A 15,296-nucleotide genomic window follows, 5' to 3' on the forward strand; every position below is an offset into this window, starting at 1 on the left:
CTTTTGACATCTTCTGACCGAACGTTTGAATGGCTATTTGGACATCTAAATGATCTCAAATGAAAAAGTTGTCAACTACAAAGTTGTACATCTCGTCGAGTTCTACAACGTTCATATAAAGTTTGCCTCCATCTAACTTCGTATTTCAAGTTTGTGTCTAATCCGTGCAGTGTTCAGTAAAATAACCATAACTTACTAAGTCCGATTTCAATATTTGAAGTCTACTTTCGAAGCTAACGAGGAGGCGCATCTGAAAAAAATACATGCCTTTAGACCTGTATACTTCTTGACCCTCGAAAAAGGCTTAGAAGACTCTCGATAGGACCTCTAAAGTTTTTCGTCGAAATTGATCTTCTCTGATATGCTGAAAATTTCTTGAGACATAGTGCTTAATCTAAAAGTTAGTGTTGCACAGATGTTTCATTAATCCGAGTTACTAAACTCACAATAAAAATCTTTGAATTTGCACTTTTCATCTTTATGGTCAAATATGTGTTTTTTTCAAAGATTCCTGAAGTTCGTGATCCTGTGTATGGTTGCTTCGACAGTTTTATTGATTTATTTATGTAGTTATATTGCTTAAAATAAAAAAGTGATCAACTATAAAGTTGTATATCTCGTCGAGAGCTACAATTTACATTTAAAGTTTTTCACCATCCAACTTCGTGTGAAAAAGTTATGAATTTTTTAATATGAGCTGTCATCGACCATTGCTGCAATTTTATTATAATTATTTAGGTACTTAAATGACCTCAAATTAAAAAGTTTTCAACTACAAAGTTGTAGATCTCATTGATAGCTATAATTTTCGTATAAAGTTTTTCCCATCTGACTTCGTGTAAAAAAGTTACAAACTTTTTAAGATGAGTTGTGATAGTAGCAATCAAGTGACAGTTCGTGACTAGTATTAGTGCGGTTTGTGGCTGGAATCGGTACTGATATAGTCACTATCAGTACCGGTTCTTTGCTACTAAGTCATTATTCGTACGTGGGAGTTTAAAAACCAATATTAATACATTTTTAATACCGATTTCTATTGAGCTGATAATGATATAACGTTACGTATACGATGTTGTATAGTAGTAGCCTTTCCTCTGTATCCCAGCAGGACGTGTGACTCGGCCCTCGGCCTCTCGTTTCCCTTGGGCCGCTTAGGCCTAACAGAAGCCTGCAAGAGCTTGTTGAAAAGTTAATTGCTGGCTCTTTCTGATCGTTTAGGCCTAACAGAAAAAATAAATAGAAGGTCTTGACTCTGAAGAAAACTAAGTCGCTACAAAAGATATCTGTTTTCTAAAAAAAAACTAAGTCGCTACAAACTTGCAGCTGCTAGATATACAAAAGACAAGTTCGCAATTGAGCATGACTTCTGCATTGGTCTATTTGATTATGGTTAAGTGAAGCTGCTGGATGTCAAGGAGAGCACAGAAGACCGGCCAGTCACAGGGAGATCAAGGAATAATAATAATTCAGACCTACGTGCTACGGAAACGTGTAAAAACGGCGACTGAGCAGCCTCCTCCGATTCTCTCCCACTCTCCTCAACCTAATGAGCAAGCATCGGGCAATATGAGATGACCAAACAAGAATACAAATCAAATATGAGGAACAAATCTTGATTGATTCTTCGTCACACGCAGGCCCAATTGCAGCATAAGAATTTACGTAGAATTTACAGTAAATCGTTCAGTTCCTGTGTATAGAAAAGATTACTACGTTTGATACGGGGACCTAAATATATGATTCAAACCGTTTATATTGTCAACTCTAGATGAATTCAGCAAGTTCTATACAGCCGATGAGCGCAACCCATATGGCCGGAATTATTCCAGAAAAATGATCAATAACGGGTAGAATAAGAACAGCAAACGTGTCACAAATCGCATGATTTTATTGATCTATATATATATCAGAAGTCACAACATCATATCTGATAATTTATTCGGTATATATATATATTTAATAAGCAGCACACAAGCCATGCATCAAGAATGCATCTGCATGCATGGGCGCACGTTGCTGCTGCACGCGTACCATTCGATCAATTGGGAGTTTGGGAGACTAGCTCGGTAGCTAGTACGGGCTCTGTCCGACGACGTTGCCCGGCGGGTTGTAGCTGCAGATGATGAAGACGCCGCCGTTGTTGTCGCAGACGACGCGGGCACATCCGATGTTGATGGAGTTGCGCCACACCACCTGCGTGTAGTGCCCGCAGACCTTGCCGGCGGCGCAGGTGTTGGTGGCGTGGTCGTAGTACTGCTTCTCTGCCACCCAGGCCCCCACGGCGTCTGACGCCGACCAGTCGGCGCCGGCGGAGCCCCAGAAGAGGTTCTCACCGTAGGGCCCGCCGGAGTGCACCAGCTTGCAGTCGCCTTGGCGCTGCGCCGCGTAGTTCTGCGCGTAGGCGGCCACGTTGTTGTCCCAGGACACCGGGCCGACGCCCACGTCCGCACGCGCCGCGTTGTGCAGGTTCACGTAATCCTGCGGCGAGTTCTGCGCCGCGCACGGAGCGGCGACGATGGCCGCGAAAGCCAGAGCTAAGCACGCTAGCTTCGATGAGTACGCCATTGCTAATAAACCTATGAAGCTTGAATGATTTGCACCTTGTATATATGTGTGATTAGCTTATTGCCGTTGTGATGCATGAGTTGTGACGAGTTGCCGGGGTATTTATGCTAGTAGCGACGAGAACGAGCTCAGGTGACTTATCCGAGAAACTACTAGTAAACTGGTAAAAGAAATGGAGATTGATTGCACTTGCATGGTCAGTCAATGGTGGCGCCTAGAAGCTATTTTTTTTCCAAGAGGGGAAAGAATTCCATGGACACGATCGTCGTCGTCGATTGCAACGGCAGGATTGATTCTCGGATAAACTTGGGTGACTTACAAGAAGGAGTCTTGTGTTTGGACTGGCACTTGGAAAAGGGGCATGGCTTTTGGAAGGTTTACTTCATCTGGCCTTCTGGCCATATCCGCATCTACGTGCAATAAGCTACGGTTCCAGGAGATTATTTGTCTGTTTTTTGCCGGAATTTTGTGCTGTCACATGCATATATATACGCCTTTTCGAAGTGTTTGACTAACCAAACTGCACATTAATTTGCTTGTTGTTGGCCTTAGTACGTATTTGCTAGCTAGTGAAACTTATCTGAGAGAAATCAAGTGTTTAACTTGCTGACGTAAGCCACTAAAAATTAAACTATCTCGTGTATAGTTCTTTTCAAGTTTAAACCCTTGCTAAATGAATCTGCATGAGAGTTACCAATTATATTAATAGAAGAAAAGTTTGACGGGCTAACATATTCGATTAATTAACGAAGAACCGAGTAAAAACCATAAACCTGAGCGGGCTAAGATTTAGCTAAACTAGGTTTAGAGCATCACAGAGACAACACTACAAACTACAACCTATCAACTATAAGAGCCAAAATAGAAAGAAGAACCGCAACAACACCGCTCACAGCACCTATCGGTGACATGGGAACCAGGGGTCCCCGAGTCCCGAGGCCAGTACAGCAGAATGCTACGTGGCGCCCTCACTCGAGGACTATCTCCCCGAGGTCCGAGAAGTACAAAGTTCCGGGAGAGGATGCTCGGGGCCATGAACAGTGGTCCCCGAGTACCCGAGTTCCCCGAGGACCCGAGAAGTACAAGTTCCGGGAGAGAGCGCTCGGGGCCTTGAACAGTGGTCCCCGAGTACCCGAGTTCCCCAAGGACCCGAGCAGACACAGTTCCGAGAGAGGACGCTCGGGGCCATAAACAGTGGTCCCCAAGTACCCGAGTTCCCTGAGGACCCAAGAAGGCAGTTCCGGGAGAGGGCGTTCGGGGCCATGAACAGTGGTCCCCGAGTACCGGAGTTCCCCGATGACCGAGAAAAGACATATCCTGGAGAGGACGCTCGGGGCTGTGAACAGTAGTCCCCGAGCACCCAGAGTTCCCCGAGGACCTAAGAAGCCCCTTGCCGGTGGACCCCACAAGGGCTCAGCGGTGAGGTGTCAATTGGTGAGAGGCCCGATGCTGCATTTAAGAGGGAGCGTGGCCTGTCACTTCCAACCACTCCCCCCACGCTTGTTGTTAGTCCCTGCCACTGCCTGGCAGGGAGGCATGGGGATATTTAATGCGGCGGGCCCATCGCGCGTCATCTGGCACGTCTTGGGATACCGTCGCTGGGCTCAAGGCATATCGCATGCCGCCCTGCTGTGTCAGGCTTGCTCTGACAGAGCGGGCACGCGGGGTTGCTCGGTGGCTACCCGATGGGCCCCCCTGCTGTACCCGCTGAAAAGTGGTATGATGATGACAAGACCGGTCGAGGACGCATTTTTCAACCCTCGTAACATCAAGCTGCAACCTATGATGGTTGCTTTCCATTTATGGCTCATGAGGACTCGCGCCCTCCTTTTTGGGCACGCCACCCCCCCCCCCACACACAGTATAAAAGGAGGGGGTGCACCCCGACGATGAGGACAGGAGTCTTACGGGCTGAACAAGTTTTAGAAGACCGAGACAAGTTCAAGAAGTTCAACAGACGCAGACAAGCTAACGAAGACAGGACGTACGAAGATCTAGACTTAGACAAAAATCCTTGTAACGCAAGAGATCCACGGAGAGGCATTCCCAGAGCATTTATTTCCGATCATCCGTCCCGCCTGCATCTCCCATTGACTCTCATTAATTCACGTACGAGGTAGATTCAGAATCATCCCATCGGCCGAATCTCAAAGGGGGTCCCTCCAGATCCCCGCTTGAGGAGTTCATACTCCGACAGCACCGCTCCCGAGCGGTTCGCAACATCGACAACTCATTGCCCCATGAAAGCTTTAAGGCCGACGACTGAAATGATACGAGAGATCAAGGGGGATTCTTGACCCCCACGAAAGGTGAACCTTCAGATTCTTCAATGGATTCTAGAACAGGCGCAATAGGAAAGTGCAAATTGTATTCCAGAGTCTTCGGCTTAAACATGATGGGGGCGGTTTTCAGCGAGAGTAGGTAAGCTTTGGACGGTTGATCATAAATCAGGAACGCCATCTCCGGCTGCAGAAAGTACATCCCCGAGAAGTCACAGGAGTATTCTAGGGTCTCTAGCTCAAGTGCAGGGAGAAACAAAGCCATCGTGTGCTACTCGCAGTCCAGAGGGGTCATAGCCATAGAAGTTGTGGTTGACCCATCTTCTACCTTGGTGGCATGAGCTTGGGACTGAAACCTAGGGCTGACCATGGGTCCCGATAGCTCCTCAATAGTCGTTTGGGCAACACCATCCACACTGGTGACCAAAGGATCAACAAGGGTGACAACTTGGAGCAATGTTTGCTCCGTGGGTGGATTCTAGTGCTTCTGTGGCTGATTCATGAGTGGCTCCTGGTCCTTCAGCGTAGCGGAGGTGATCAGCGCCTTATCCACCTTATTGATGGCGGGAAACACTCAACCATTTAGAGCCGCAACAGCCGTGTGCAAGGAGTCTCTGGGAGGCATGCAAACAGTCACAAATGAAGAGAAAAATGACAAGGTCAAAGAGCAAGGACCAAAGAGGCTAACCATGTCGGCACCCAAGGGGTCCTCATCAGGCGGTTCCATGCAATCCAGTTGGTTGGCCACATGAGCTAAGCCATAGCTTGATAGAAGAAGTCTCATCCCTGAGAGGCGCATCCCTTCCCCCAAGAAAGTTGCAATCAGTTGTTGGAACTCAAAGCATAGCGACTGCACTAGAGGCGCAAGCACGGACTAAAGGTCCAGTGTGGTCAAGCCCTGAGAGGCATGGTAGTAGCATCCGCACCTATCACCCCCCCCCCCTCCCCCTATCACGGCAAACAGAGTCGGTATCCTTGCTACACCTAGAAAAGGGTCGGAGCCCTTAGATCAACCCATCTAGGTGCAAATCCCAGGCAGCATCAACTCTTAGATGACATCGGGGCAGCGGATCTGGGATGGTGATGGCTCGAGGTTGTGTCAAGGTGGTGGATCCAGACATTGGTGACTTGGGGCGGCGTAGGGCGACGGCTCAGGCAGCGTCATGCTTGGTCCCATCCTGAAGGTGGAATGCGTGGGGGGGTCTTGCAGCGCGGCGACGAGCGGAGCCAACCGCATGTGTCTTTGTCTCCTCCTAGAGTGTGGCAGCCTATTGTCTCGCGAGAGCACCACACAACCAAGCCCTGTTGCCGCCCGACTGAGCCTAACATCGTCAAATCCAACCACCCTGTGGACCCAGCTACCCAGATCTGGTCTTCCCCATCGTCACCTTAGCCCCTGCGATATCAGCAGCGTCGTTAGCCACTCCACTTAGGCAGGGGCGAAGCCCAGTTAGATTTCGTGGGTGCACAGGCACCCGGGTCCAAAAATAAATTCTGTTATTGATAGCCCATCACCACTACTTGTGCACCCCCTATGCTGAAGAGTGTGCACCCCCAACAGCCCAAACCCAGCCGGGCAGCCCATCTCCACGTTTCCACCCGCTTAGCCCATCTCCACGGCTCCACCTGCTCACCCGCGGGAGCGTGAAGCTTGCCCTCGATGCCTCCTCGACTCGACGACTCTGTCGCTGGTTCACTTCGACGCAGCCACGCGGGAGGCAGGATGGGCGGACGGTGGGAGCACCGGAGCAGGCAAGCAGCCCTGGGCGGGTGGCGGGATACCGATTGAGGATTGACCGAGTGGGCAGTGGCCGAGCGGGAGACTGGGAATCCCTCGTCGCCCACTACACCGGCCGACCGGCGACCCGCCGCCGCCGCTAGCGGCTAGCCTTCGATTCGAGGACGGCAACCGGTAAGCCACCTCCCTCCGTGAACTGCGATCAGCCTCTCTGTCCAGTCGGATGCCAAAAGGAGGAGATTTTAGGACGATTTTGATGTGGTTTTGGGTCAATTCGTGGTGGATTTGGGCAAACGCGGAGGCTTTCGCCTTTTGTTCTTGCGATTATCTGTTTGAGAGCAGGGGATGACAAATAATCTCATTGTAATTGCAGCGATTATCTTGGGGAGCTTATAATCTCAATAGGACTATCTGTTGATTGAGGCCGTCTGATGTTTCTCAATTTCTTGTCTAGCATTCAGATTTCAGAAGATGTTGATTTGCGATCCTGTCAAGTTGAGACAGTGAGAGTTGAAACCATGTCGAGTAAGCATTATGTTTCTATTCTCGATTATTGTCGTATGTCAATTGAGCATCTATGTCATGTTGAGAAATTGAATAATTTGTAAATGGTATGGCAGGAAAATTCATGGATAATTTCTTGAAAAGGAAAGCATCAGATGACGCTAACAATATTGGGAGTTCTCGACCTTCTCGTCTACGTCAAGAACCTAACAGTGTTAGGAATTCTGCTCGAGCGGATATCAATTGGGAGGAGGAGATTCAATTTGATCCGGGCAAAAGGAAAGCAATATATGAGTACCATCCTAATCACAAAGAAAAGGTAATAAGAAAGTACTTGGAAAATGGGCCTTGCCAACCTCGCACTCTTGACTTTCCAATCACTCAGATGTGGGGAAAAAATAGAAGGTTTAATCCTGAATGGTTTGATCAATTTGGGAATTGGCTTGAGTACAGTGAGTCTAAAGATAGAGCATATTGTTTTACTTGTTTCTTGATGAGGGACCGCTCTAAGAAAGGGGATAGATATAAAGCTTTTGTAATAGATGGTTGGAATGGCTGGCACCGAAGAAGTAGATTAGATGATCATGTAGGTGTTGTTGATAGCCCACACAACCAAGCGGTGAAAAAGTGTGACGATTTGTTGAAAAGAGAACAACATATTGATGTTGCTTTCTGCCTACTCAGTGAAGCTGCTAAGAATGCTTATTTTGTTCGGCTTAATGGCTCAATTAATGTTGCTAGAGTGCTATTGAAGCAAGGATTAGCTTTTCGTGGACATGATGAGTCCAAGAATTCCTCCAACAAAGGGAACTTTAGGGAATTTGTTGATTGTCTAGCAGAGCATGATCAAGCTTTAGCCAAGGCAGTGACCCAAGATACTGCAGTTAATAGTCTTATGGTATCTTCTGATATCCAAAAAGAAATTGCTGAATGTTTTGCCGATGAGATTTTACATTCTATCCTTCAAGAAATTGGACATGATGTGTTCTGCTTGCTTGTCGATGAATCTAGAGATATTTCTTGCAAAGAACAAATGGCAGTAGTCTTAAGATATGTTGATAGATGTGGACATGTGAAAGAGAGCTTTGTTGGCCTTGTTCATGTCACCGACACAACTTCTTCTAACCTCAAGTCTTGTATTGATGCTTTCTTTGCAAAATATAAGCTAAGCTTGAAGCAAGTAAGAGGCCAAGGATACGATGGTGCTAGTAATATGCGAGGTGAGTTTAATGGTTTGAAATCATTGATCATGATAGAAAGTAGTACAGCATATTATGTGCATTGTTTCGCTCATCAACTTCACTAGTGGTTGTAGCAGTTGTTAGAAAGCATATAGGCATTGGTAACTTTTTTAGTATGATTTCTGTCCTGTTGAATGTGGTTGGTGGGTCTTCAAAGAGGAGGGATATGGTCCGAGATTTCAATATAGAAGAAGTGAAGAAGGCATTAGGTTGTGGGCTACTTAAAACTGGGTCAGGCTTGAATCAAGAGCAATGTCTTCAAAAACCCGGAGATACTCGTTGGAGTTCTCACTATAAAACTCTTAAAAGTTTGGTTGATTTGTTCCCAACAATTGTCAAAGTGCTAGATTATGTGGAAAAAGAAGATAGGGATGGAAAAAATAGAGAATAGGCATGGGGTCTTCTAGTGTACTTCCAATCTTTTGCATTTGTCTTCTATTTGCAGCTCATGTTGACTATATTATTGATCACAAACACCTTGTCAAAAACCTTGCAACAGAAAGATCAAGATATTGTTAATGCTATTGAGTGTGTGAAAGCAACTAGAAGTCATTTGTATGATCTTAGAAAAGATGGTTGGGAGAAACTTCTAGGTGAAGTGTATGACTTTTGTGATCAACATGATATTTCCAAGTTGGAAATGGAAGAGGCGTACATTGATCCAAAGAAGCTACGGCAAAAAACTGGAATTACCAACAAGCATCATTATGAGGTGGATTGCTTTAATGATGTTCTTGATTGGCTAATTCAAGAGCTTGATAGTCGCTTCAATGAAACATCCTCTCAATTGCTTGTTTGCTCGGCTGCTTTCAATCCAAGAGATTCCTTTCATGATTTCAATGTGGAGGCTTTGATGAGTCTAGCTAAACTATATCCCAATGATTTTGATTCTGTGGAATTGAGGGAACTTGACCATCATCTTCGTCTTTACATTACGGATGTGCGAGAAGATGATAGGTTCTCCAACATAGAAACTATTGGTGAGTTATCCCAAAAGCTAGTGGAGACAAGGAAACATATTTGCTATCATTTGGTTTATCGACTTTTGAAGTTGGTACTTGTATTGCCTGTCGCTACTGCAACAGTTGAGAGGTGCTTTTCAGGCATGAAAATTGTTAAATCATATTTGCGCAATCGTATGGGCGATAAGTATTTGAGTGACAGACTCATTTGTTATGTGGAGAAATAAGAAATGAAACAAGTTACAAATAACGCAGTGGTTCGTCGATTCATGGACAAGGCAGAACGTAAATACTAGGAGGTAACATGTTGATTTGCTTATTTTCATTAGACATTATGTTACTCTTTTCCAGAAAATTAAAGCATTTTTGTTGTCTTTTATGCAGGATAATGTGGAAATGAGGACTTTTGAGGCCGGATGATGTATAATGTATTCTGCCAAATGCCAATACCGACCAATCGACCATCTTTTGTTCATGACAAATATTATTAGTTGGCTCCTTCATTTTGGTAAACACTTTGTCGATACTTCTTTCTTATTGTATATCGTTATCATCAGTTACATTATTAATTATACATTGTTACTTGATCATCATATATAGCGTTGTAGTTGTGAAGTGGTGCACCCCCTTTGATTTTGGTCTAGCTTCGCCACTGCACTTAGGAGACCACCACCAATGGGCTCCCTTCCCTCTCCGGTCTCCTCCACCCACCACCGTCTCTATCTCGCATCGCCCGATCTCCTCCTCTTCCACGACCACTGAAGCCAAGCCAGGGTACACGAGAGGCCAACGAGATCTAGATCCGACGCATCGATTGGAAGCCCCAAGTCTCATGCTAGGGGAGTTGAGGAGGCGCGATGGCGGAGAGGGCACCAGGAGGCGTGGCGGGGTGATTTCAGCGACGAACGACAGTCATACCCTTGCTAATTTGGAGTTACTTGGATATTTGATTTAAGGTATGCATATACCCACAATGATTTATGTGCATGTGTGTGTCCATATATATGTATATATATATATATATGTATGTATATATATATATGTATGTATATATATAAAAATGTATGTATGTATGTACGTACGTATGGATTGAGCAATTAAGCATGCGTACACTCCATCATCATTCATGCACTCATGTAGGATATGAGTATTAATAATGTATAAATAATGCATGCACGCAGCTACAAATAAATGGCCATGTAAAGCATCTATATACACGCGACCTCCATGCATATATGGATATACTCTTTTTCTGCGAGAATAAACGAATATACCGTACGTAGACCAGGCTATATCGTCTACCTTTTTATGAGGGATGATAAGTCAAGCTAAATGTATATATCTAACCATTATCATGCAGCCGATCCAAGTTAAAGTCACGCTCGGTCGATCCTATACGTAATTCGTACACCTTGCTCGTTTTAGTTTCTATGGTGCGCGTTGAAGGTTGAAACGTCGGGTACGCATGATTAGGATGGTACAAGTAGAACTTCCACATACTAAGTATCATGTGATGTTCAGAAGTCACCAACGACATGGAAATCACGACGCTCGACCGTCGCTTAATTTCCCGCCAGTTGCGGCGGATTGATTGCTGTTGAGAAGCCGATCTCGGGGACGACTCGGCTATGGCAGGCCGAGCACGTCTCCTTGCAAGTGTCCTCGTAGGTGGGGGTGTCGTACCAAATTTGTCCCCTAAGTAGAAGGCTTTCACCTTAATTATATATATGTAGGAGTTCTCGAAGTTTTTATACCGTTTTCGAAATACATATTTGTGTCCATAGCTACCGTCTTTTACATCAAACTTGAGTAGAAATATATAATAATTCATTTTCTATGTTACTGAGGTGAGAAAAAATAAGAGAAAAATAAATTAAAATAATTATAGCATCATGTTATATATATATATTTACTATATAAGAAAAAATTAAGTTGTGATAGGAATCTAATTGACTAATACATCTAATGATTGATTAATTAAAATTCTTTTGCCTGCTCTGTTTCATCATACTGGTCATTAGTGATGTGTCACAATCTAATGCGTCAATTATAACTATCTATGATGACTCATCACTGATGAGTTAGTCATGAGTGAGGGGTTAAAGGATCATAACTTGATATGTCACTTATGACTGATAATAAATAACATCCAACTATAACCCATCATATGATCCATCATTAATTTTATATCTCCTCTGTTTATTTTTTAATAATGAAAAATATATGCATGTGGTGGTATAGTAATATAGTACGAAGAACTAACTTGGGAGTTAGAGAAGGGTTGATGTTTCGCACGTTGACCTGGCATCTCAAAAACATCAATATTTGTGTTTCTCTCTTCTTCTGGATATCCTAACAGTGAACTGAAAATCAGTTTCTTAGTTCATGCACCGTACTGAACGTAGTATTAAATCAGTAACAAAATTCCAAAGCCCGCACAGCTAGCCGGCAAAGAAAGAAACAGCCTTAGCCCAGGACTTTCTCGCCGCCGCCGTTGTCCTTACCCCCTCCTCCTCCTCCTCTTCCGCCTCCAGTGACCTCAATCGTTCCTCACTAATCATGTCACCCCCACAACACAACTTGTTTTTACATAGGATATTATTTTTTAAGTAGTTTATAAGATACCCCGAACATATAAATATTATCGACAAAAAACATCAAATAACATCTCTGTAAGATACAATCAATTTTAAAACATCACCAAAAATGTCTCTACATCATTATTATATTGATAATTTGTAATATGCCTTGAACAATGCCTCTGCAGTCCATTCCATAATACCTGAAATATGTCCCTACGCTTTGAGCACCTTCTAAAGTGCCAAAAAACAAATGTCTCTACAATATAATACATCAATTTATAGAGGCAAGTTAGAAAATGTCTATAGCAAAGTGCCTCTATACATGGTTTTGGTTGTAGTATTCGTTGAGAACGGCTAGCATTAGCATAAATTAAAATTTTCTATCACGTTCAAACAAAAAACTATGAGAGCAGAGAATCATAGATCATTATCACTAGACACGTAAAACAGTGGAAAAAAAGTTGGAGTAGTCTAGTTCAACGTTACATGCGTCAGTGTAGAGGAAGTAGTCGTTCTCATCACGAACCGAATGTCTCCTTCTCGCTTCCTCATCATCGATCAGCACCGTAGCAACAACAACAGTGACTCCAAGGTATCCACACATCTAGAAGTGGAACGTCATGTGTCAGTGTGCTGGCACCATGCGCCCGACTAGGGTTTTGTGGGGAGGTCAAGGGAAGGTGATAACTAGGGTTTTAGGTGGTAGAGTTCGCATGCCAATAGCCCCACGCCTCCATTTATATAGAACTCGCTAATGGGATATCATGTTGGAAGCCCATCAAGACTCTAATCTCTCATAGATCTTTATCCGTGTATCCCAAATCCAATCTGAATTAATGTTCTAACCCGTTAAGTATGTGACCTGTTAGTTAATATATAAACGGTCGTAATTTGAAAACCCTATCCGAATAACAAGTTAATAGTAGTATCTAGCAGAATAAATTGACGCCAAACACACACACAAAGATAATATCGGCTGAACCTTGGTATACACATACACCGATCTCTTCACGATATTGGTAAAGCTCAAGAAGAGATGTGTGTCATCATTGTGATAGCTCGGCCATTCACTCGATCTTATAGTGGATTAATAAACTTATGATCAACTCCTTAATTACATTGGCATAGCCATATACTTTATAATCAAAACCACATCAAGGGCCTTGAAGATATCTCTCTCATTATTAGGATAAGTAAATTTCATCTTGATCTCTCACACTTTGTGACATATTTTATAGCATACCAAAAAGTATATTTATAGTTATCCAGTTATAAAGTAGCATTTGGCAGCTCTAAAGCTTGCTAATACACATCTGCTTAGGTTGTTTTTAGACGTTCGCCTGTAGAGAACATGTCTGACCGTAATTTTGCTACGAAAAATATTAGGATGATTGGAACGAAGATAGCATTTTCAACTGCCCTTGTTAGGAAGCTACTTGAGCACCAATGGGAAATGGAGGGACGGTCGTCGCTAGCCATGTGATGTATGTAACTAGTACAAGTGTACAAACACGCATGCATGCACGCGAAACATTATTTTCTCTGCTTACGTACTTACGTGATCGATCTGGCGGTTAGTTTAGTTAACTGTCCTGTGATGCGTGTTGCTCGATCGGTTGGTAAGAAAAAATAGCGTGCTGAAACTTAAATATTTAGCAAGCAACTGTGCAAATTGCGCATCATGTGGACGAATCATCGACAGAAGCATACGTGTAGTTACAATCTATGGCAAGACATAACACAATCTATCGATTGAAGTGTTCAAGCACGTCTAATTAAGCTTCGTTGCCTGCATAATCTTGGTTTGGATCTCTTTCATTAGTCAATCTTCATTCGTGGTCTTTGAGTGATTACAAGGCTCGTGACGGATACGATTGGCATGTGGATATATATAAAGCTCGATTTCACATCTCGTGACAGATAACATTGCCGTGTGGACATATATAAAGCTGACAGATCGATGATGAAGGGATCAATTTTCTCATCCTTTCTTCCATCTGTCGATTATCTTAGACACCTGGAAATGTATGGCTTAATTAGCTGACGAAACACGTGCCTTGATCGATTCTCTTAGTTCGAAATGGTACACGTTTTTTTAAAGGAGTTCAAATTCACTAAACAAAAGGCTCAGCAAGACCGGGTGCATATATAGTTATTCATTGTGGCCTGGGCCACCAAGAAATGATACATAGTTATATAGTACATACACAACATTTCAGTTAGCACAAGTGCACAATATAAAGATGAAGTTTGTTTGGTTTAGAGATGGCTAAATGGATCACTCGGATCGGTCTAGCATGGGCCCAACCTAGCACGGTGCGGCTACGGCACGGTCCGAACGGTTTGGCTACTGTAACGGGTCATGCCGTGCTGGCCCGCGTGCCTCCTTCTCGGTCTATGGCACGGCTCACCGGCCACCGTGCCGTGCTGGGTTGGACCGGACACGATTGCGGCCTGACGGCATGGCCGGCCCAGTGGGCACCGCGCCACGGGTGGCTCGTCAGCACAACTGGAGATAAAAAAAATAGCTACAAAATTAAAAAAATATATATATAAATTAGAAAATAGCTGGATCTATACGTGCCTGGTCGTGTCATGCCTGTACCGACCTGGGCTGGGCTGTGCCACGCGCTTGGACCAGGCACGGCCCGTGACCTCATGCCTTACCAGCCTGACCTATCTCGACTCGGGTCGTATCGTACCTGAGCCACGCCCATAGTATGGTACCTCAGACTGGACTAATAGACACGATATATTTAAACATCTTTAGTTTGGTCCCTGTTATTTACTGTAGCCTGAGCCTCGAGTAGAGAAGATCTACTGGGCTGCCTGCGTCCACATCAGCAAAATCGACTCAACGCTTTCAACACTGGGCCACAGCCCTCCTTGGCATTTCACTAGAAATGCCCGTGCGGCCCGCCAAAGCAATCCAATTTGAGCCCAATCAATCAGTTACACAAAGGATTTTTTATTTAAAATATTACAGAAATATACATCTATTTTAGAAATTTACAAAACCAGATACTTCTCGTTTATGCAGTGGACGAGAAGTAAAAATCACCCATTAAACATAAGATAGATTGACGTGGGGAGAGAAGTGCCTCCGTTGCCCCCTCCAGTTGTTTTTATGTCAATATATCGTTTGGTTAGTGGACGATATTTATTAGCGAGAAACGCTAGTTTTGTAAATTTTCAAAATAGCCACGTATTTCTGTGATTTATATATATATATATATATATATATGAAAACTAGTATGTACTCCTGGGTGTATGTACTCCCACCTCTCATATACCACTTTTGCACGTGTGTTATACTTCTTTATCACTTTAAATATACTTCATTAGTAATTATAAATCACTTTAAATATACTTCATTAGTAATTATAAGTACATACTCCTAGGAGTATAGAATAGGTGTCATATAT

General features: G+C 43.8%; 1 protein-coding gene across 1 annotated transcript; it reads right to left on the bottom strand.

Annotated features, from left to right (window-relative positions):
- Positions 1 to 1,868: 1,868 nt before the first annotated feature.
- LOC133891523 (pathogenesis-related protein PRB1-3-like) lies at positions 1,869 to 2,903 on the bottom strand. The gene has a single exon (XM_062332250.1). The coding sequence runs from the start codon at positions 2,563 to 2,565 to the stop codon at positions 2,071 to 2,073; it is 495 nt and encodes a 164-aa protein (XP_062188234.1). The 5' UTR covers positions 2,566 to 2,903; the 3' UTR covers positions 1,869 to 2,070.
- Positions 2,904 to 15,296: the final 12,393 nt, after the last annotated feature.

This window comes from Phragmites australis, chromosome 14 (genome assembly GCF_958298935.1).
Source record: "Phragmites australis chromosome 14, lpPhrAust1.1, whole genome shotgun sequence".
In the NCBI taxonomy this organism is placed as follows: domain Eukaryota; kingdom Viridiplantae; phylum Streptophyta; class Magnoliopsida; order Poales; family Poaceae; genus Phragmites; species Phragmites australis.